We start from the raw sequence: 24,219 nt of genomic DNA on the forward strand, positions 1-24,219 counted from the left end.
GGACATGTTGCACGGGACATTTTTTTCCATCATAATATTTATGTTGATTTTGTTTTTTAATAATAATTTTAAGCCAATAAAATGGCTTAAAAAAGTAGTAAATGTATTTATTTATTTATTTTAACTAATACCCAACGAGAAACACAACAAAAATTCTATAGTATGAAATGAAAATGGTATTATGAATTTTTTTTCAGAAAATGCTGTCTTCGGGTATAAATTTTTTTGGATTTCGTTCAGACTTTCCTTTTGATAACTGCTCCCACTCCATCGACGGCTTCTTGCAAAAAAATTCTATTCAATGAATAGTATTTTAATTATTTTATAAAATCAACCAGGCTTGATAATATACATTTTTTTTTTTAAACTGAGAGTAGTTACCTTAAAATAAATAAATATTTTATTTAAAAGCAACTAAAGGATTTCTTAATTTTAGTTAAGAGAATTATCAAGAAAATAATATTTCATGCGTTAACTTGTCACTTTTAAAAGCAAACGATTTCCCTTACAACCTTGTTAAAATGAGCACTCTTATTTTGATTTGGAAGCCTATAATTTTCGCCAAAATCTATTTGAATAGCTATTTCAGTGGAATTTAAAGTGCGGTTTTTGCTCATATGTAAATAATTAATGTAAATGTATCTATTTACATACTTAAGTCAATTTTATAAAACAAAAAATAAATTTCAATTTTTAAATTCCACACCTACGATGTCGCACGGGACCAATTTTAAGTAGTTACCAAAACCACAAATCTTCTGATTTTTGAACAAGGTTTTTTATACTCTCGCAACCTGTTGCACAGAGTATCATAGTTTTGTTCACATAACGGTTGTTTGTGTCACCAAGAAATAAAAGAGTTAGATATGGGGTTATATATATATAGATGATCAGGATGACGAGTGGAGTTGAAATCCGGATGTCTGTCCGTCCGTCCGTCCGTGCAAGCTGTAACTTGAGTAAAAATTGAGATATCTTAATGAAACTTGGAACACATGTTCCTTGGGACCGTGAGAGCGTTGCTTTCGAAATGGGCAAAATCGGTCCACTGCCACGCCCACAAAATGGCGAAAACCAAAAACACATAAAGTGTCATAACTAAGCCATAAATAAAGTTATAAGAGTAAAATTTGGAACAAAGGATCGCACCAGGAAGGGGCATATTTGTATGTAATTGTTTTTTGGGAAGTGGGCGTGGTCCCGCCCCCAAATCGGTTATTTATATATATCTCGCAAACCAATGAAGCTATATAAACCAAACTTTCCGCAGTCGTTTTTTTTAGCCACTTCTTAATACAGTTCAAAAATGAAAGAAATCGGATAATAACCACGCCCACCTCCCATACAAAGGTTAGGTTGAAAATTACTAAAAGTGGGTTAACTCACTAACGAAAAACGCCAGAAACACTAAATTTCACATAAGGAATGGCAGATGAAAGCTGCACTCAGATTTTTTTACAAAATGGAAAATGGGCCAACTTATGGGTCCAAAACCATATCTCAGGAACTACTCGACCGATTTCAATGAAACTTGGTGTGTAATAGTTTCCTTACCTCCCAATAATATGTTGTGAAATCGCTTCACAACCACACCTACTTCCTATATACCAGAACTTAGAAGATGATCTGAATCGTTTACTTTACAATATATAAAGAAAGCACTAGTGAAGATATCGGTGCAAAACTTTGCACAAATACTGTATTTATAGTGTGGCAGCCCATTTCTAAAAATCGCCGAAATCATAGGTTTTCAAGGCCCCATATATCGAACATGAGGACCTCGGTGCTTCTAACCTAATATTAGGGTTTCCAACTTTCAATGGACTTTATACAATATATATGACGAATATGTAGGTCAAATTGTGTATTATATAATATTAATTAAGTTAAATAAATAAATTGCGAGAGTATAAAATGTTCGGTTACACCCGAACTTAGCCCTTCCTTACTTGTTTTATTTTAATAGTATACAAGTTTGCTGTTTATACCCAAAATTTGGCGAGCTTGCTGCTTTTATTTGCGATGCAGTGGGAATAAGTGTTTTTTTGGATGTCGCACGGGACATTAAAATATAGGATAATAAGAGAGCAAAAACTTACATTTATTTGCAATCGCATGCTTTCTTATGCATTTTATTTGGATCTTTGTACCGATTGTTTAACCCCAACTTCCATACTCAAATTATTATGCCAAAACAAATAAAAGTTGGAAACACAATCAGACCGTTAGACTTTTTCTGTGGGGATCCAGTGGCTCACAGCCAAAGTGATGCAACTGTATAAGAAATACTAAGCAAGTATTACTTTAAATGACACTTTACAGCGGCAGATATACAGATTAAATGTATGCTTAAAAAAAATCAGAAATTATAGTTATTTATTATGAAGCACTTTTATTCCTTCTATTTGCAGGGCGTTTTTCAAGTGGGCTATATTTCTAATTTGGTATTTTCGCATGTCTTGTTCCTAATGCAACAGATTTTCAATTGCATTCAAATCTGAAGATTGCGCTGGTGTTTGTACTATGTGGACAGTTCCAAATAAGTCAACTTTGCACAACTCCGAATCTTGATAGTACCGAAAGTTATCAAAAGTACTTAATTAATTTCGCGGCATTTTGTAGCAAATTTAATTTCAAAATTTCCAGATACACACTTTTGTATATAGTACAATCGAGAGGTTGAAATTACTCTCATCTGCAAAAATTACGGTATTCCAGAAGCTTGCAGACTTATATAATTGTTCGTTTGCAACCTTCAACCTTGCACTTCGAGTTTTAGCTTTGATGTATGGCTTATTGCGGGCTGTGCGGTCATTTAACTCAGCTTCTTTGAGCATTCTACTTGTGGTTTCAGGATGACTATTCTTCCCAATTAGTTTTTCCACTTCGTTGTTTTAAGCTGGAGCACTTAAATGGGGATTTTCTCATATTTTGCGTACACTCCAACCGGAGTCACTTTCGTTAAATATTTTATTATGAGCCGATTTTTTTATTTGCGACACGATTTTCACGAACATAACGGTAAATGATATGCCGAATAGTTCCTTGACTCTGTTTCATCATTTACTCGACTTTGCCTTGACTTTTTCCGTCTTTGTAATACTTAGGACTAACTCGCACACTTCAATACTGGTTTGGCGGCTCATTTCAAAATATACGTTACAAATGACAATACTAAAATGTGAAAACTTTTAAATATCATTCCAGGATAGCTCACATTTATAACAGTATTTACTTTGCATTCGAAAATCGGCGCCAAGCTGTTAATGGATTAAACATATACATATGTTCCTAATCAATAAATTAGTAAAACTTTTTATTTTCGAAATATGAACATGTAATTTTACTAAGCGATTTTTCATTTCGTTGCTGCATCATTTTGGCTGTGAGCCACTGTGTAGAAAGTCTAAAGTCTACGTGGACTTCTCTCGTGTCATTCGCCAGTTAACAGTCGAAATGCTCAAACGAGTCATCGAAAATTGGACTCGCGGATGGACCATCTGAGGCGTAGCTGCAACCGCATTTGAAAGAGATAATCTTTTAAAAAATAAATAGCGAAGAATGTTCTTTCGAATGATAATAAACATTCCCCCTTAAATTTGAATCTCAATCGAGTCTCAGCTGACATGGTCCAGAAGACCCCTCTAAAATGAAGTAAAAATCACTACTAATTAAACAGTTGAAGGGTTGTTCGCCGAAACTGAACAGATAATGTAGTCTGAATAGTCAGAGCGTATAAGAATTAATCTTCGCAAATGGTTAGAGTTTTAATCATACTTCTTTATCCATGATTTTATCCAATTTCTATAATGCTCTCTCTTGAGTACCAAAAAATTAACCGCTCATTTAAAAAAAGAACTTTGTCCGCATGATAATAACATAAATATAAAGTAAGGATAAGCTATAACTGATGAGATAAAAAGGACATTTCAGAAGCTTTTCATTACGTATCTGAAATGTAGATGGGATTTCAGAACAAGTCAACTTGGAGATGAAAATAAATATATGAATAGGTTATTCAATGAAATATGAAAAGTTTAGTTATTTTGCATTACAGACATATGTATATGTGATTTACAAAGAATGTGTTAAATGGCAGGGTTGATATCTAATGTGACATTGCCTGCATTACTTGTGTATATTAAGCATAAATTGTATTGTAACCTAAAAGCGACCTGTCAATTTAATTACGCAAATATTTCAACAACGACCAAGCATGAGTAAATTTCACCTGTGTACTGTTAAACAGCAACAACTTCAAATAAACACATGGCATTGAAGTTTGCGTAATACAATTGATACCAGCAGCGTTTTCATTTTCATTTCGTATTTTCAAACAATTAAATTTGTTCAATTTTGTATGTCAGATAGATTGAGAAGATATTGGTAGAAGGGTAATAAATTCGGTTATTCAAATTTCAACAGCAAATAGCAATGTATTTCTAACCTTTACAATTTCCATATGTATTTTATTTTTGCTGTGGGCTATGTGTATATTCGCATTACTGCAAATCAATGAATTTTGTTTGGCTTTGTTTTATGTTTTTGACTAAAAATGCTTCTATAGGCTCTTTAATTACAAATCACACAAATTTATTATACTTACACATCGCTCTGCGTCGTGTACACCTGGTGAGTCATTGATTCCAAGGCCAACCATTTGATGGGCAATTTCCCATTTCCGGTTTTCTTATAAACATTCTCTTGGTAAATGTCACGGCTCAGTCTTTGTTGTTGTTTATAATTATATACGGCAGGAGTAATCATCAAAGGCGCAACATGAATGTCATCCAAAAATGAGATAAAAACGTTGGTAAAAATAATTATACATAATAATAGCGTGAATGTGAGTTCAAAGATAATGAATTACGTTAAACTCACGACAGGATATTACGTCAAATGGGAAGGAAGAATCAACCGAAGTTTTAACATAACAGAGAGAGATAGAAAGAGCTAGAGAGGTAGTAAACATGATGAGGAAGTGGATGAGGTAGCTTTGGTTGTCAGCAGCAACGCTATTTAAATTGCATATCCTGTAGGTCAGAAAGTTTGTGCCAAGAAATTTAATACTATTATCGGTAGCTTAAAAGGTGAACCAAATATAAAGAGTTCACACGGCGTTAAAGCTTAATATTATAACAAAACAAATGCGACAAGTTGCTTTTAATTACAGTAAAAATTCAACAGTTAATGGACATTATACCGTTTTTTATGTATAGGAAGTCAAAAACGTCCTACATACCATTTGCTGATTTTTCTCTTAAGTGAAGCGTGGCCATGTAATTATACTTGAGAGATACTTATTTGAAGGTTTATAATTCCTAAAGATTTATTTGTTTAATGGCATAGGGTCACGTATTCAGTATAATTTAGTTAACGGATAGCTTACTTCCGAACAATGTTCAAAATCATTTAAATTGTCTAATACGTGGACCAATATTAATGTTATTTTACTCTCTGAGGCTACTTTTTGATGGTTTACGTAAAGTCAATAGTCCTTGATTAGAAATCGATGAAATGAGAGAAGCCAATTTGGACCAACATGAACTTCTTTACAAGATGAAGTTGCGATGACCACAAACAATTAAATAAATTTAATTAAAGTATTATTTATTTCATAAATGGGAAATTCAAGTTGTCAAAAAATGTATGCAAATTATTGAATGTATTTTGATATAAACACTGAAAGGGCTTTTGAATTTCTAATACTATACTCCAACGACTTATAATAACGACTTAAACAATACATTCTCAAAATCCCCAGAAACAGATTTAGATTAACCAGAATTATGTAATGAAAAATATATTAATAAGCGCTGGTAACTCACCCAAAGTCAGCAATTTTAATGGTGCGATCTGGTGCGACGAGCACATTTCGTGCAGCCAAGTCACGATGAACCACTTTATTTTTTGCTAAAAATTCCTGGAAAGAATGCAAAATACGAAAAGATGAATTAGCATGGTATATTAAGATATATAATATAATATTTGCGGTGTATTGAGTTGAGATTGAGTTTGATGAAGTTTAAAGGTAACTAACAGCAACCGTTTTTTGGCAAAAACCTTTTTTAGAGAAAATCTTCTAATATTTTCTAACAGATTTAATGTAGCTAAATTTCTATTAAAGACGTTAGCTTCATATGAATCAACAGAACAATTTATGTATTTGTTTAATTTTATACGGTATATGGGAACTAGTGGAAGTATGGAACGGTAATTTGAAATAACTGAGATATTTGCTGATATTTTCGGTAACAAATTAGCCATAGGTAGTGAAGTCGTCATGTTCGATATTTTGGGTTTTGAAAAATTATAGTCCGATTTTAACAATTTTTGACTCATGCCACACCTACAAAACAGTACACCAGTGTACAGATCTTGACGTGTACAGATTTAAAAAAGTTCATTTTCAATAAAACTGTTGAGTTTATAACAAAAAATTCTCCGGACATCTGGAATAAAAAAATTAATATCATTATCCCAAGGAAACTGTTGGAAATCGAAACTTTGATATACCGAAACAGATGTTCGAAAAAGTAGTAGAAAAAGCAGCAAAAGGAGCTCATTTTACAAATATCATTAAAAGCGACCACAATAAATATCTTCAATGCATATAGAAAGGTGTTTGTATCCTTCTTCAAAATTATTTAATGAATATATCCGACATAAAAGGTGGCACGCCCAGTTAACGTAACAAGATTGAGGGTATTCTTTTTCGAATATTTTTAAAATATGCGATCAATATGACCAGACAATAATCTGGGTTGTTATTACACTACCATCCATATCTTTTGGATAAGAAAAAATTTAAGCAACAGTTTTTTCCTCTTAAAGACATCAGTACAATTTAACTTTTATTTAATATAGTTGATCTATGTAACTAGATTGAAAGATTGAAAGAGTTAACAAAATATCATATAATTTTTCTTGAATCAAAAATTAAATTGTTTACATGTGGCAACGCTTCTCAATTAAATTTGAACTAAACTATGTATGTGCTTTATTATTTATGATGTGAGTCTTTAAGATAATGACTGTTAAATTACAGAGAAATCTGATAAAATCCATAACCATAAAATTTGTGTAATTTTTTAATTTGCTTAACAATAGAAAACGTTGAAGGCCATTGCATGACATTATAGCAAGTATCCTAGCATCAATCTATGTTTAAGTGTTTACAACTCATAATCTGCCATAATGCAGGTGTTTAAAAATTAACAAAGCAAAGAATGTAAATATATAATATACATATATATATACAGTGTGATGGTCGTTTGCAACAACAACTAGTATATCATTTCAGCTCTTAATAGATGTAAAAAAAAGTTGTTAATTTATATCTTAATTCATTACTCTGCCTTTACTGTATCGTAATGAGCGTGTTTAGCCAACTGATGAGTGCCTCCCTTTCCGCCCATTTGATGATTAGAGATGAGTGGATTTGTTGTGTACTTTGAGTATTAAAAATAAGAAATCTGCGAAAGGATTCCAGACGGAAATAACAGATAACAAGTAAGGAAGGGCTAAGTTCGGGTGTAACCGAACATTTTATACTCTCGCAATTTATTAATTTAACTTTATTTATATTATATAATACACAATTTGACCCACATATTCGTCATATATATTGTATAAAGTCCATTGACTATTGCAAACCCTAATATTAGGTTAGAAGCACCGAGGTCCTCATGTTCGATATATGGGGCCTTGACAACCTATGTTCCGATTTCGGAGATTTTTAGAATGGGGCTACCACACTATAAACGTAGTACTTGTGCAAACTTCTGCACCGATATCGTCACTAGTGCTTACTTTATATATTGTAAAGTAAACGATTCAGATCATCTTCTAAGTTCTGGTATATAGGAAGTATGTGTGGTTGTGAAGCGATTTCACAACATATTATTGGGAGGTAAGGAAACTATTACAAACCAAGTTTCATTGAAATCGGTATTGAGATATGGTTTTTGACCCATAAGTGGGCGACGCCACGCCCATTTTCCATTTCGTAATAAAATCTGAGTGCAGCTTCCATCTGCCATTTCTTACGTGAAATTTAGTGTGTCTGACATTTTTCGTTAGTTATCCGATTTCAACTATTTTCTGGTGTGTGGTGGGGTATGTAAGAGAACCGACTGCAGATAGTTTGGTTTATATAGCTTTATTAGTTTTCGAGTTAAATACAAATAACCGATTACATCCAAATATGCCCCCTCCTAGTGCGATCCTTTATTCCAAATTTTACTTTTATATCTTCATTTATGGCTTAGTTATGACTCTTTATGTGTTTTTGGTTTTCGCCATTTTCTGGGCGTGGCAATGGTCCGATTCTGGCCATTTTCGAACTTGATCTTCTTATGGTGCCAAGGAATATTTGTGCCAAGTTTAGTCAAGATATCTTAATTTTTACTTAAGTTACAGCTTGAACAGACCACAGTGGTTCCGCCATAGGCCAAAAATCAAAAAATCCATCTCACGATTTTTCGACAAAATGTATACCGATGGCCTCTAAATTGTCCACACTTCCTATTAACAAACCAGGTTTTCCTAAAAATCTAACGGTACTTTCTAAAAATAGAGTTAAATGCATGAACAACCGGATTTTTTTTAAAGCACATCAGAATTTTTTTTTTATTTTCGCAGAAACAAAGGACTTCCATTTGTTCTGGTATTTGTTCAGGTTAACGAATCGAGATTACTTTTAATGGATTTTGAAGCTAAAGGTATTTACTTTAACTTGTGAAATTAATTGAGACTGACGATATTTGTATTTTTTGTGAAATTAGTGTTTTATATCACCTATATCTTTTTGGATCTTTTTTCAGCGTCTTCAATGTGTTTATATAAAGTTTTAATTGTATTCCCCGCGATCCCCCTTTAATTGTATTTTATATAGTATTTAGCAGAGTCTTAAGGTAATAAAAGTGCTAAAGTTGGGTGCGGAAAGTTGCTGATGTATTTGCAATCGTCAAAATAATAATGGCCTTTGAATTAACTATTTTTAAGTTCAAACTCATCATAATTGGACTAAGGAAGCTTGGAAAGAAGGATAAATCGTCTTTATTTAAATCTGTGTACGGTTTACTAGAGGATACATTATAAGTTTTTGTTCTAATTATAATGGCTATTGAATGGCAGTGCAAAAATGAACTGTACTAAATTGGTTGATAATTTGCTTTTTCCCTACATTAATTTTTTATATGATATTATTCTTATAGGTGGAATATGGGGGTTGGATGAGGGAAACTTTAACGACAAATCATGTTCAGCTTTTTTCTCGCTTTCTTAACTTTTTTTCTAAAGCCTTACTGAAAGTTTTGAGCAACACAAACAGTATTAAATTCATCAAGATGAGGAATGTGAATACAAAACCCCCCATACTTCCATTTTTTACAGATGATCTACTTGATCTATCTATCTAATGATTATGCTAATTTGTTTCGCTCAAATTCAATTTTTTCTCAAATTAATAAAGCAATAATTAATTAAAATAAAGCAAATTATATCTTAATTAGAATTTTCTGCATGATTTTCTCAATCTTCGGTGAGGAGTTCGAGTGTTATTAATGTTTATCTCAAAGACTTTAGCCACCAATTACATATAACAGCATAAATCTTGAATACGGTCACAGCGGCTTAAAATAAAAACTAATTAAAATTAAAACTAAAAATGTTAAATATAATTATAAAGTTGAGCGTTTTATATAAACGAAGTTTAAAAATTAAACGATGAGGGTGACACTGCATACTTTTAGAACAAATTTAATTCAACAACAAGTAAGGAAGGGCTAAGTTCGGGTGTAACCGAACATTTTATACTCTCGCAATTTATTTATTTAACTTTATTTATATTATATAATACACAATTTGACCCACATAATCGTCATATATATTGTATAAAGTCCATTGAAAGTTGGAAACCATAATATTAGGTTAGAAGCACCGAGGTCTTCGTGTTCGATATATGGGGCCTTAAAAACCTATGGTCCGATTTCGGCGATTTTTAGAATGGGGCTGCCACACTATTAACATAGTATTTGTGCAAAGTTCTGCACCGATATCTTCACTAGTACTTACTTTATATATTGTAAAGTAAACGATTCAGATTGTCTTCTGTTCTGGTATATAGGAAGTAGGCGTGGTTGTGAACCGATTTGGCCTATTTTCACAACATATCATTGGGATGTAAGGAAACTATTACAAACCAAGTTTTATTGAAATCGGTCGAGTAGTTCTTGAGATATGGTTTTTGACCCATAAGTGGGCGACGCCACGCCCATTTTCCATTTTGTAATAAAATCTGAGTGCAGCTTCCATCTGCCATTTCTTACGTGAAATTTAGTGTGTCTGACATTTTTCGTTAGTTATCCGATTTCAACTATTTTCTGGTGTGTGGTGGGGTATGTAAGAGAACCGACTGCAGATAGTTTGGTTTATATAGCTTTATTAGTTTTCGAGTTAAATACAAATAACCGATTACATCCAAATATGCCCCCTCCTAGTGCGATCCTTTATTCCAAATTTTACTTTTATATCTTCATTTATGGCTTAGTTATGACTCTTTATGTGTTTTTGGTTTTCGCCATTTTCTGGGCGTGGCAATGGTCCGATTCTGGCCATTTTCGAACTTGATCTTCTTATGGTGCCAAGGAATATTTGTGCCAAGTTTCGTCAAGATATCTTAATTTTTACTTAAGTTACAGCTTGAACAGACCACAGTGGTTCCGCCATAGGCCAAAAATCAAAAAATCCATCTCACGATTTTTCGACAAAATGTATACCGATGGCCTCTAAATTGTCCACACTTCCTATTAACAAACCAGGTTTTCCTAAAAATCTAACGGTACTTTCTAAAAATAGAGTTAAATGCATGAACAACCGGATTTTTTTTAAAGCACATCAGAATTTTTTTTTTATTTTCGCAGAAACAAAGGACTTCCATTTGTTCTGGTATTTGTTCAGGTTAACGAATCGAGATTACTTTTAATGGATTTTGAAGCTAAAGGTATTTACTTTAACTTGTGAAATTAATTGAGACTGACGATATTTGTATTTTTTGTGAAATTAGTGTTTTATATCACCTATATCTTTTTGGATCTTTTTTCAGCGTCTTCAATGTGTTTATATAAAGTTTTAATTGTATTCCCCGCGATCCCCCTTTAATTGTATTTTATATAGTATTTAGCAGAGTGTTAAAGTAATAAAAGTGCTAAAGTTGGGTGCGGAAAATTGCTGATGTATTTGCAATCGTCAAAATAATAATGGCCTTTGAATTAACTATTTTTAAGTTCAAACTCATCATAATTGAACTAAGGAAGCTTGGAAAGAAGGATAAATCGTCTTTATTTAAATCTGTGTACGGTTTACTAGAGGATACATTATTAGTTTTTGTTCTAATTATAATGGCTATTGAATGGCAGTGCAAAAATGAACTGTACTAAATTGGTTGATAATTTGCTTTTTCCCTACATTAATTTTTTATATGATATTATTCTTATAGGTGGAATATGGGGGTTGGATGAGGGAAACTTTAACGACAAATCATGTTCAGCTTTTTTCTCGCTTTCTTAACTTTTTTTCTAAAGCCTTATTGAAAGTTTTGACGCTCCAACCATGGTCATGAGAAATATTTTTGCACATCATTGCCATATAATAGAAATTCCTGTTCTATGGGAGCTATAGGGGTCGTCCGATGGGGCCAATTTTTTTAATATATATTTAAAATATTTTTCTAGATTTTTGGTGAAAATTTCATAGCGATATCTCAACGGGAAGTATTTATGACCGCGCCTTCATACAAGTGGAACCACTGTGCAGACGGACAGACATCCGGATTTCAAATCTACTCGTCACCCTGATCACTTTGGTATATATGACTCTATATCTAACTTTTTTAGTTTTAGGTGTTACAAACAACCGTTATGTGAACAAAACTATAATACTCTCTTTAGCAACTTTTGTTGCGAGAGTATAAAAATACTCTTACAAATTGAGCAACACAAAAAGTATTAAATTCATCAAGATGAGGAATGTGAATACAAAACCCCCCATACTTCAATTTTTTACAGATGATCTACTTGATCTATCTATCTAATGATTATGCTAATTTGTTTCGCTCAAATTCAATTTTTTCTCAAATTAATTAAGCAATAATTAATTAAAATAAAGCAAATTATATCTTAATTAGAATTTTCTGCATGATTTTCTCAATCTTCGGTGAGGAGTTCGAGTGTTATTAATGTTTATCTCAAAGACTTTAGCCACCAATTACATATAACAGCATAAATCTTGAATACGGTCACAGCGGCTTAAAATAAAAACTAATTAAAATTAAAACTAAAAATGTTAAATATAATTATAAAGTTGAGCGTTTTATATAAACGAAGTTTAAAAATTAAACGATGAGGGTGACACTGCATACTTTTAGAACAAATTTAATTCAACAACAAGTAAGGTAGGGCTAAGTTCGGGTGTAATCGAACATTTTATACTCTCGCAATTTATTTATTTAACTTTATTTATATTATATAATACACAATTTGACCCACATATTCGTCATATATATTGTATAAAGTCCATTGAAAGTTGGAAACCATAATATTAGGTTAGAAGCACCGAGGTCTTCGTGTTCGATATATGGGGCCTTAAAAACCTATGGTCCGATTTCGGCGATTTTTAGAATAGGGCTGCCACACTATTAACATAGTATTTGTGCAAAGTTCTGCACCGATATCTTCACTAGTACTTACTTTATATATTGTAAAGTAAACGATTCAGATTGTCTTCTGTTCTGGTATATAGGAAGTAGGCGTGGTTGTGAACCGATTTGGCCTATTTTCACAACATATCATTGGGATGTAAGGAAACTATTACAAACCAAGTTTTATTGAAATCGGTCGAGTAGTTCTTGAGATATGGTTTTTGACCCATAAGTGGGCGACGCCACGGCCATTTTCCATTTTGTAAAAAAATCTGAGTGCAGCTTTCATCTGCCATTTCTTATGTGAAATTTAGTGTTTCTGACGTTTTTCGTTATTGAGTTAACCCACTTTTAGTAATTTTCAACCTAACTTTTGTATGGGAGGTGGGCGTGGTTATTATCAGATTTCTTTCATTTTTAGACTGTATTAGGAAAAGGCTAAAAAAGACTACTGCAGAAAGTTTGGTTTATATAGCTTTATTGGTTTGCGAGATATGTACAAAAAACTTAGTAGGCGGCGGGGCCACGCCCACTTTCAATAACTATTATTTTGACAACCGAACTATATCTAATCGAAATGTTTTCGTTAAATTTTATAGTGGTATATTATGCTAATATCGATACAAATTCAATTGAAGAGGCAAAATGCAATATATTGCGTATGCGAGTGACCAACCAAGCACATAGGAGAAGTAGTAACTCAATATTATACATTTTGGAACAGAGACACGTTATTACAAGAAAAAAATTTACTTGCATATATTTAGGATATTTTCAGGAAAAAATAGCCATGGGCACTAAAGTCCTCATTCGATATCTAGGGCCTTGAAACGTTAGAGACTGGTTTCAGTGTTACAAACAACCGCTAGGTGGACACAACTATTATATTATGTGCAACTTGTTGCTAGAGTATACAAATAATGCAAAGGAAATAAATAAACGTGATTCGGCGAAACCGTGAATGGATACACTTATATTTGGTAGCATATTAACCGTATTAGGCATAGATTCACTTGATTGATATACTCTTAAAGGCACAATTATTATCGAAATAAATCATATATTTCGACATTATCTATTGAGATATATGCAGTATAAACTCAATCCATTAGAAAAATTCAATGTATTCTAAGGTAAAAGAAATAAGATGGGAGAAAACCTATTAATATTTGATGAAAAATGTGCCCTTTGCATTTCAATGAGATATCTTGGTTATTTATGGATATTACCGTCATAGGTACTGAGATCCTCATGTTCGGTACCTGCAATGTTATAGTCCGATTACTGTCAATGCTATATACGTATATAGCTTATAAAATTTTGTTCCGATATCTCCATTTGCATTATCTAAGGTGAAAGAATCAGTTCGATTATAAAATTGTTGTATGGGAAGTGGGCGTAGTTGTAATACGATTTGGCCAATTTTCAAGCTGTACCATCAGGATGCCAAAACATTGTTACGAACTGAATTTTGTTGAAATTGGTCGAGTAGTTTAGGAGATATGGTTTTTGGCCCATAAGGGGGCGGAGCCACGCCCATTTAAAAATTTGTATACTAATTTGAGTGTAGCCCTTCTGTGCCATCTTTACCATGAAATCTAACATTTCTGGTGTTTTTCCTTACTGAATTAAAGCTGTTTTAGTAGTTTTCAATATAACCTTTGTATGGGAGGTAGGCGTGGTTATGATCCGATTTCCCATTTGCCCATTTTTGGAATGTATAAGGCAGTACCTAAAAGAAACGATTCCAGAAAGTTTGGTTGATATAGCTCAAGCAGTTTACGAGATATGTACAAAAAACTTAGTAGGGGGCGGGGCCACGCCCACTTATCCAAAAAAGTACATCCAAATATGCCCCTTCATAGTGCGATCCTTTGTACCAAATTTTGTTTTCATAGCTTTATTTATGGCTTAGTTATGGCACTTTATGTGTTTTCGGTTTTCGCCATTTTGTGGGCGTGGCAGTGGTCCGATTTAACTCAAGATATCTCAATTTTTACTCAAGTTACAGCTTGCACAGACGGACGGACAGACGGACAGACAGACATTCGGATTTGAACTCCACTCGTCACCCTGATCACTTTGGTTTAGGTGTTACAAACAACCGTTATGTGAACAAAACTATAATACTCTCTTTAGCAACATTTGTTGCGAGAGTATAAAAATAATATTTCTGCATATAGGCATTTCCGCCAAAAGGTCCACCACAGACAAAATATTAAACATTATTAGAATTACAAATTTTTTGCATATTTTCATAGGGAAATATTTAAATTTATTTATATTAAAAGTATACTTTTCTCATTTCGATATTTTTACTGCATTTGGTTTTTTTAGAAAACTATTAAGGAAACATATTATGCATTAACTTTTGCTGTGTATTAACCCTTCCTAAGGGCACAAAGAACAAAATAAAATCCACAAGAAAGTGTGCGAGTGCAAATAACTGTAAGTTTTTGCTCTCTTATTATCCTATATTTTAATCGGAAATATAAGCAGAAAGTTCGCAAAATTTTGGGTATAAACATTTAATTTTTATACAATTAAAATATAAACAAGTGAGGAAAGACTAAGTTCGGGTGCAACCGAACATTTTATAATCTCGCAATTTATTGACATAGTTTTATTAAGAAAACACACAAATTTACCCATAAATTCGGCATAAAGTTTAATACAATAACTAAAATCATAATTATCATATCATATATAGTATATGCGGCTGAGGTAATTCCTGAACCGATTTCATTAATTTTCACCAGCAAGGTACACTGTACCTAAGACTATACGCTCACTTAATTTTGCTAAAATATCTCACATATTAACCAAAACATATGTATATGCGGAATACAGCCCACCGTATTTTTGAAAAACCTATAATTGGGTATATGGGAGCTAGGAGATGTTATGACCCGATTTTAATAATTAGGAGAAAACAATTTCCTCTGAATTACATTAAATTATCTGAGAGAATCACCTATATTTTCGGTTAAAATATACCCTTAGGCGCTGAGTTCATCATGTTCGATATCTGGGGCCTTGAAAAGTTATAGCCCGTTTTCGACAATTTTGTCAGAAGTTTTTTATTCCACTATCTTCATTGGTTCCTTATGTATATGTAGCGACTAGCATCACTCCTAATTGTAATAGATAATTAAATAACTATTCTTAATATTATAATTAACTCCTTTCTGGTAACACTGTATTCAGCAACTAAAGTATTTAGTCCCGTTACAATATTAATCACCTCATATTCATTTCTCTTATTCGCTCTATTCCTTTTGATCATCCGACGAGACCACACGTGTTCTACTGCGCTCAACTTTAAATATATTCGTAACTATATGTATTAACAAATAATATATTATATTTGTAAATAGGATTTACTCGTGTGTGAATAAAGTTTATTTAAATAAGTAAGTGGTTAAATAGTGTTTCATTTGATAACACCCTAACCACCACATATACATTATAATGTGAAGGAATCAGATGGAATTCAAAATTGAGTTATATGGGAGTTGTCGTGGTTGTGAACCGATTTCGCCCATTTATTATCCGTGTTATCAGGGTGTCATGAAAATATTATATACCGAATTTCATTCGAATCGGTCGAGTACAGGAGAAAATCGTTTGCTGTTATAATTGATAAGCTTATGCATAACATTTTATTTTCTTGATAAATCTCTTAACTAAAATCTGGAAATCCTTTCGTTGCTTTTCTAAAATATTTATTTTTGCTATGGTAACTGCTCTCAGTTTAAAAACAAAACAAACAAACAAATCCCAAAATTGTTTATACCCGATGCATTTTCATTTCATCAATGTGCACAAAACAGTACAGATTGTATATTGATAGTACAGTATACTCTCTTATTTAGATAAAAAATGGTTAAATGCATTCCAGGTATTTCCCAGTTGTATTTCTTTTGTTGGTCAAGAAGTAAGAGCTGCTTCATATTCATAATACTATTTTCATTTTACACTATTGAATATTTTTGATGTGTTTATCGTTTCATGTTATTTAAAAATAAATGCATTTACTACTTTTTAAACGACTTTACGGGCCTCGTTGGTAAAAGTTACGTATTATAACAACATAATCAACAGAAATATTAAGATGGAAAAAATGTCCCGTGCGGAGTTGGAATCGTTGTCTGGAAAAACTTCCATTTTTTGTCCCGTGCGAATACCTTGGTTTTTTGCAATTATCTTGAAAATGGAAATCGTTGAAGAATCAACCTTTACAATAAATGTACGACTAATAAAGAGCTAATTCTACTGTGAAATATAAAAAATATTTTAGTTCATCATTTTGTTTAGTTGAAATGTGTGCGATTGTCATGTTCGGCATGACGGAAATGCCCATATGCAAGGAAATACCTATAAATAAATAAAATATATAAGGGTACATACAAGCATATTTCATTGTTGTACTTGAAGTCTTCATGAAGTACTTCCACAATTAAATAACTGCTTTCATGAATGTACACGAACTTAAAACCTCGCATAATTTTCTTTCGCTCCAAATAAAATAATAACATTGCGTATATATGTAAATACAACCATATACCTATTTAACTGAGCATATTTCAACTTCATACTATGATCTATTGTTTTCTTATCCCACACATTTGAGTACTACATTATATATAAGAACACGAGCGGAGTCCGTTACGTACTTAGCCTTAACACCCGATGGCACCACTATGGAATCGAACGTGTTCAATATCGGTCGCTGATTCGAATCCTTCTTTAAAAGAGTGCTTGGATGCTGTATACGGTGATTCTCCTCATTCGCCAGCGAATTTTCAACTTGGTCAAACATCGCTTTTTACCCCGTTATCGGCTACCACACAGGTCAATGGTCTCGTTTTGGCAGATTACCAATTGAAGTAGTAAGTTTCTGAGTCAAATCGTGACTGTTGACAAAACATGGATCCACTGAGATACACCAGATGTTAAGAAATAGTCGAAACAGTGGGCTTTTCCCAGTGAACTTGCCCTGAAGAAATCGTATAATGCTGGCAGGATATGAGATGACCACCGTTTTCTGGGATTCAGAAGAACATCTTTCTCGACTCTTCGGAGATGCGTAAAATGATCTTACAGCGATATTATTCGGAACTTTGGAGTTGGCGCCAAATTGGATATTTTTTTAATATTTCCGAAATAAGGCGGGCTAAGTACTTATCGGACCGCACTCTGAGTTTTATTCCAAACACAAGCGAAATTCCATTCAATATATTTTGAAAAGTACAAAAATATGTATGTACAAATGTGCATGAGTATATCTTTTGTTCAAATTAACGGTTATAGTACGGCTTTAATTACAAATGTATGTGTGTATGTGTGTTTAAGAACGCGTATGTAAGTGTTTGCATATTTTCCTTAACACTTAATATAAGATTGAAATATGAAAATGGTTTGTAAACCGAAACAGGTGCCCACACAGTTTATACGCTCGAATACTTAAATATGCACATAAGTATGTACTTATAACGCGAGTTTTTATTTCTAAAGCTTCTTGCTGGAAGTACGACATGACATAAGTACATATGTATCTGCACGAGCGTTTGTTATGCGGGCACATTTCCATTCAGTTCTGCTTCATAATGTACATACAGTTTTATATATGCTACTCAGTTTACAACAAATCAGAGTTTATTCACTTGTTTTCTTCGTTACGTCATGAGTACTAGGTTGAATGAATATGAGATGCTGCAATATGTACTAGATCGCATAGGTAAATGTGCTGAGGTTTCCATTACTATGTTTTGCGATTCAAGTGAATGCTTTCCCTTTGTTAACATCCCAGAGTAATTTTCCAGCAGGTCCTGAACGGCCTTACGCAGTTTATGAGGACGGACTTCTGCCCGCAACTGGTTATCCTATCCTGGTAATCCGACTGGATCCTGATAGTCCACTATTAGTTATATATAAAGAATTTAATAGATTTGCATGCCCACTTCACACCTTATGTTAAACCCACAATATCGAATTGAAAGCTTGAATTCTAAATTATTCGATTTTGGAAGATGAGCTCGCTCTAATTTGGCTACGCTTTCCGTAAACCAGTTCTCACCACACTACTATTAAATACTTCTAATTTGTTGGCATCAGTTTTCAAAAATCACATCCCAACACTAGCAGGAATGCGGAAAATTTCGCAACTAAATTCGAGCCGGATATGCATACTTTTCCTTCGTTCGCGATTTCGAAGAATTGTTTAGCTTTAATCTTCGTTGTTAAGCGCCACTACCTCTCAATAATAAGAAAGAGGGTGCATTGAAATTCAGTGAAAGTAAACTTGCTGAAATATGAAAATCCGAATAACAATGCCAATAAGAGATTATTGAATAAAGCTGTACAAACTTAAACAAAAAAAATATTCATATGAAAATGCGAAAATATAAATTTTCATATCTAATAAATTTGCAAGAAGATGACATTTGAAGCGCTTTTTCGTATATACAAACCTACATAATTTTACAATTATGAGGAATTATTAAATCGGTTCGATCGAGTGCGTTAGAGCATTCTTTGCACTGGCCTTATTGGCCAGTTGATTGATTTTTGACAGTCGAATGACTTAGGCCAACTTTAATAACTTTATTTAATCGTCGACGTCGCTGACTCTAATTATGTATGTACATGTCTATATACATATTTGATTTTAGTCCAATCACAATTTCACATCACATCAGACAATTAAAATATATAAAATGCTATTGAAGTGGCCACACAATAAACGACATTTTTGAACGACAGAGCGGCGCCGCGTGGCAATGAAACCTGTTCTAATTTTTAGTTAATGGCTAAGCGACAAACAATAAAAATGGCAAATATAAATACAGAGTTACAGTGGAACTTTCCTAACTCGAATTACCATAATCCACAAAAAAACCTCGAGTTATCGAGTGTTGTAGTTCGCTTTTGTTTGCCTCTTGACGTCTGTATCCCATTCCTTTATTACATGATTTATGCAATCCATAAGTGTAATATCATATTTTTGTTTGCCTCCATACGATACAGGGACTCTTTTAAAATTCTACCTCGATAGTATTATACAATCCAAATATGCCCCTTCCTAGTGCGATACCTAATACCGAATTTTACTATTATAACTTTATTTATGTCTTAGTTATGACACTTTATGTGTTTTTGATTTTCGCCATTTCGGGGGCGTGGCAGTGGTCCGATTTCGCCCATTTTCAATAGCAACGTTGCACGGAGAGACGGACAGACGGATGGACGGACATCGTCAACCTGATCACGTTGATATTCATAACATATCTAACTCGTTTAGTTTTATGACTTACAAACAACCGTTATGTGAACAAAACTATAATACTCTCTTTAGCAACTTTTTTGCGAGAGTATAAAAATATCGCAGAAAGGCTTTAAAGCGTGTACGTATACTTAAAGAATTTTCGAAATCGGACCACAATTTCTAAGGCTCAGGAATATGAGCACCCAGAGCTCATGGCTGACTTTATAACGATAACACTTGTCATTTTCTGAGATATCTGAATATGTGTGCATATTTTCCTGGTAATAATGTGTCCTAGTTTTTATCAATGGAATTATCAGAACTTCCCCAACTCCACATACTTATTTTTTTTACCTTTTAACTGACTTTATATTGGTTAATATGAGGTTAGTTTTAATGAAATTAGTTTATTAGCTCATATTTGCTTGATCACCAAATTGTTTAGAGTTAATTAAATCAGACCTTGATCTAGTCTCATATCACTAATGTAATCGTTGAAATATTTTCACGCCTTTAATTTTTGGAAATGTAAAGGTTAATGAGCGTAATGTTCTGCTGCCTAACTTATTTCCTATTTGTAAAGAGTCTGAATATATAAATTTCTAAATTTGGTATTCAATGCTTTACGAATAATATAATATAAACTTTGGAACAAAAATGTATTTGAATTGGGTACATTGTGACTGTGAAACATCCTCGCCAAACAACCAAAAAGTCAAATACTTAATTAAGAACACTCAACTAACGCCGAGCACAATTGTGAATGTCAATTGACGCGTCAACTAATGGATAAAAGTGTAGATAACGGAAATAACAGCAAAACGTGTTAATCTCTCTTTGTAGTACTTACCATGCCCACCGCAACCTGTCGCGCTATATCCAGCAGATCGGCGGTGCTCAATGGCTGGCGTCGCACGCTTTCGCTTAAGCCATCATGGACGACATTGTCGGTGGTTGTTGCCGCGCTGGTGACAGTTGTTGTGCTGCTACTTTCGGTTGGCTGCACCACCAACGCTCTGTTGCGTGCCGCAGAACGTGCTTGACGTCTCTGCCATTGACGTTGGCGCAGTGCTGCCTCACTCACGATTTCAGGCAGAAACCTAAAATATGATTTATTCTCCACCGCACCGGTCGATTTCTTCGCACATTTAGTGGCCGTTTTTTGACGTTGTTTCACCTGGCCTTCATTCAATAAATTTTGCTGACACTCACAATTTCTCGCGTACGCGTCGCTACCTCCCGATTGCTTCTGCTCTGCGTCCTCTTTGTCAAACTGTTGCTTCGCCGCCTCACTACTCGACGCATTTATGCCGTTAAGCACTTTAGTGTTTTTTCCACCATCATTGCTCATACGAGTACTGAGGTGTTGCCTGCAGGTGTTGCAGCCGATTTCCTCGTAACCATATCCATACGATTTGTTGTCGGCGGCATTGGAGTGCGGCGACAGCAGCGGCGTGGGGGGCGGTGGTGGCGTGCTGTCGTTTATGGTGGTGATCGATGTCATCGTAGTCGCCGCAGATATATCATATGTGGGCCGATAATGTGTTGTTGTTGTTGCTACTGTAAGGCTATGCCGCTGCTGCAGTGAGCTTAGATTTTTATATTTGAACTTGAGCCGCTCGATGATGTTGCCGTCAATGTTGAAAACCTTAGTAACAACACCACCACCACTGCCACCACCCTCGGTGCTACAGCCACCGCCACCGCTCCTGCTGGTGTAGCTGTGGTCAATGGAGGTGAGATGGCTGTTGCCGTTGCTATCGCTACGATTGCGTCGATGCGTTTGTGATATGCTGCGGCGCCCACGCTTCTGTTGTTTTTTGCCACTATGTCGACTCAATCGATTGCACATCCGATTTATTGAGGCACTGCTGCACTTTACATTCAACTCGTACAAATATTTCCATTCATCTCTGCAACGATAAATGGGAACACACATGGTGTGGGTGAATGAAACAAAATAAATTCCGAAAAAATCCGTGCTTATATTGTAGTATATACATATATGTGTATGTGTAGCGAAAATAGTAAATATTGGCATACCAATGACACGTGCCTACTAGTCCCCAGTCAAAACTCAAATACAATATTTTTCTAGATTCGTATAGAAATTCGCCGACTTTTGCATATGAGGCATTCTCTGAAAAAAAGCCACTTGAAAAAAAGTTCTTTATTTTCTTTGGCAATGTATAGTATAGTATACTAGCTGTTACCCTGTGCGCTTCGCTACACTTAAATCGATTAAAACTCTTAAGGGTTTTTACTTTGGGTTTTGATTTATTGTTGTAAAACTGTTACTTATTTATAAAACATTTATAAAACATATTGGTATACAACATTTTTGGTTTTTCCACCTGGCGCGTAAATGAATAAGCTCTTTGCTGTTCCCACTGTCGAGCATGCGACGAACAATTGGCCGTGGGAGAAGCACGGTTCTTCCAAATTGACGCCGCACACTTGAAACGTTTGCCACTTGAAAATTTGGCCACAATTTTTGGACTGAAAGTCTTGTGCCATTATACAAAGTCGGTGGCTTCAGATTTCTTAGAAGTATAATGGGTGAACCGACTTTCAGGACCAAACTATGCGGTGGCAGACCGGGGGGATCCAAAGAATTCAAGAATTCAGTTGGATAATTGACTATTTCATCTTGATTCAAAACGCTATCAATCGATGTATATGTTGTAGCTTCTCCTGGCAGTTTTTCTTGAATGGCAAAATTGATTTCGTTGACGTGTACATTTTTGGTGCCAATATTGCGCGTTCACTTAAATAATCGTGGATTTGATAGTGTTGAACAATATTCGGAAATACACTTTCAATCAATTCTTCTTTCGATTGTAAATGTGTACAAAAGTTGTTCGGCAATGTGTTCAAACCGGTATCATCGATTGGTATTTTGCCTTCGCCAATGTCCAACAACTGCTACGAAAACGCCGCTGTGGATCGATCGTTTTGCAATTGGACTCGCATGTTGATGGTAAGAGTCAGCCTTTGAACATGTCTCCACAAAACTGACGATTTTAAACATGCGTTTATTTCGTCGGCAGGAGTTGATCGAGGAATGACTGGCAAAGTTTGCCGAAAATCGCCAGATAATAAGACTAATGCTACGCCAAAAAGTTGTTGCTTTTTGCGTAAATCTTGCATTGTTCTATTAAAAGCTTCTAATGACTTTTTGTTAGCCATTGGGCACTCATCCCATAGAACTATTCCAGCTCCTCGCAAAACTTTTGCCATTGCTGAATTCCTCGATATGTTGCACGTTGGTGTTTCAACGACTTGGACGTTCAACGGTAATTTCAACGCAGAATGTGCTGTTCGGCCGCCATCAAGTAGAGTAGCAGCGATGCCTGACGAAGCAATTGCCAGCGCAATTTTCTGCTGTGACCGTATAGTAGCAAGAATCAAAGAGATCAGAAACGTTTTCCTTGTACCACCGGGCGCATCCAGAAAGTAGAATCCACCGGCGTTATTGTCAACCGCTCGTATAATCTTATCATAAGCATTTTTCTGCTGAATATTCAATTTGGTAATGTTAGCTTGTATGAAAGCACGCAATTCATTGCAATCGTATTGTTGTTCACGTTGAAGCTCATGGTCAAGCATATCAATCGCTGAACGATTGGGCGCAGTTATGCCTTATTCGCAATTGTAAGGCACAGATCTTCAACCAATATCAAAGCATCATTATACTTTTGTAATGTATATAGCAAGTCTGCGTCCGATGCTCGATTACGCGCCAAAATTAATAAGTCCTCGGTCATGCAGTCTTTGTACTTATTCCACAGTTCTTGCGGATTTGACGGAAGGCTTGTAGATATTATTATGGCGAATAGTACGCGTATTTGTTTTGGATGAGATGAGAGTGATGCGTCATGAAGTTCGGTGTCCCAATGCATATCATCTTCTAACAAATGCAACCGCTGACATACTTCACGATACGTCACACACAACTGACCGTCAACAGTTTTCAAATCATCAAATGATCTTGGTCCGCGCACGTTGAGTAATAGCAGACGCAAATAGAAAAATTCGGCGTTGTTCGGATGGATGGTGTAAATGCGTCCTATGGCATCGGTTTTACGGACATAACCGTCAACACGCTCCCCTTGCTTTCGTCGTTGAAATGTTTTCGATGATGGATTCCAAGTGAAATATTGTGGTATTTCGGAATATAGCAATGTTCTTGCAAATTCATTTTTTTTTTTCAAAACGTGCAATGATACACACATTAAATTTCTTATGTGCA

General features: G+C 34.4%; 1 protein-coding gene across 3 annotated transcripts in view; it reads right to left on the bottom strand.

The window, feature by feature from the left end:
* Window positions 1–24,219, bottom strand: part of LOC105215239 (tyrosine-protein kinase receptor torso) — a 128,687-nt gene that overhangs the window by 10,187 nt on the left and 94,281 nt on the right. For all 3 annotated transcript variants that reach the window (XR_008472048.1, XM_011189046.3, XM_054235040.1), the window contains exons 12-14: window positions 20,818–21,880; window positions 5,829–5,923; window positions 4,607–4,726 (exon numbers count right to left, since the gene is read on the bottom strand). Coding sequence is in view for 2 of the 3 variants with exons in the window: in XM_011189046.3 (XP_011187348.2) it covers window positions 4,607–4,726; window positions 5,829–5,923; window positions 20,818–21,880 (1,278 nt within the window). In the remaining variant the exon portion in view is untranslated. The remainder of the gene's footprint in view (window positions 1–4,606; window positions 4,727–5,828; window positions 5,924–20,817; window positions 21,881–24,219) is intronic.

Source organism: Zeugodacus cucurbitae, chromosome 6, assembly GCF_028554725.1.
Source record: "Zeugodacus cucurbitae isolate PBARC_wt_2022May chromosome 6, idZeuCucr1.2, whole genome shotgun sequence".
NCBI lineage: Eukaryota > Metazoa > Arthropoda > Insecta > Diptera > Tephritidae > Zeugodacus > Zeugodacus cucurbitae.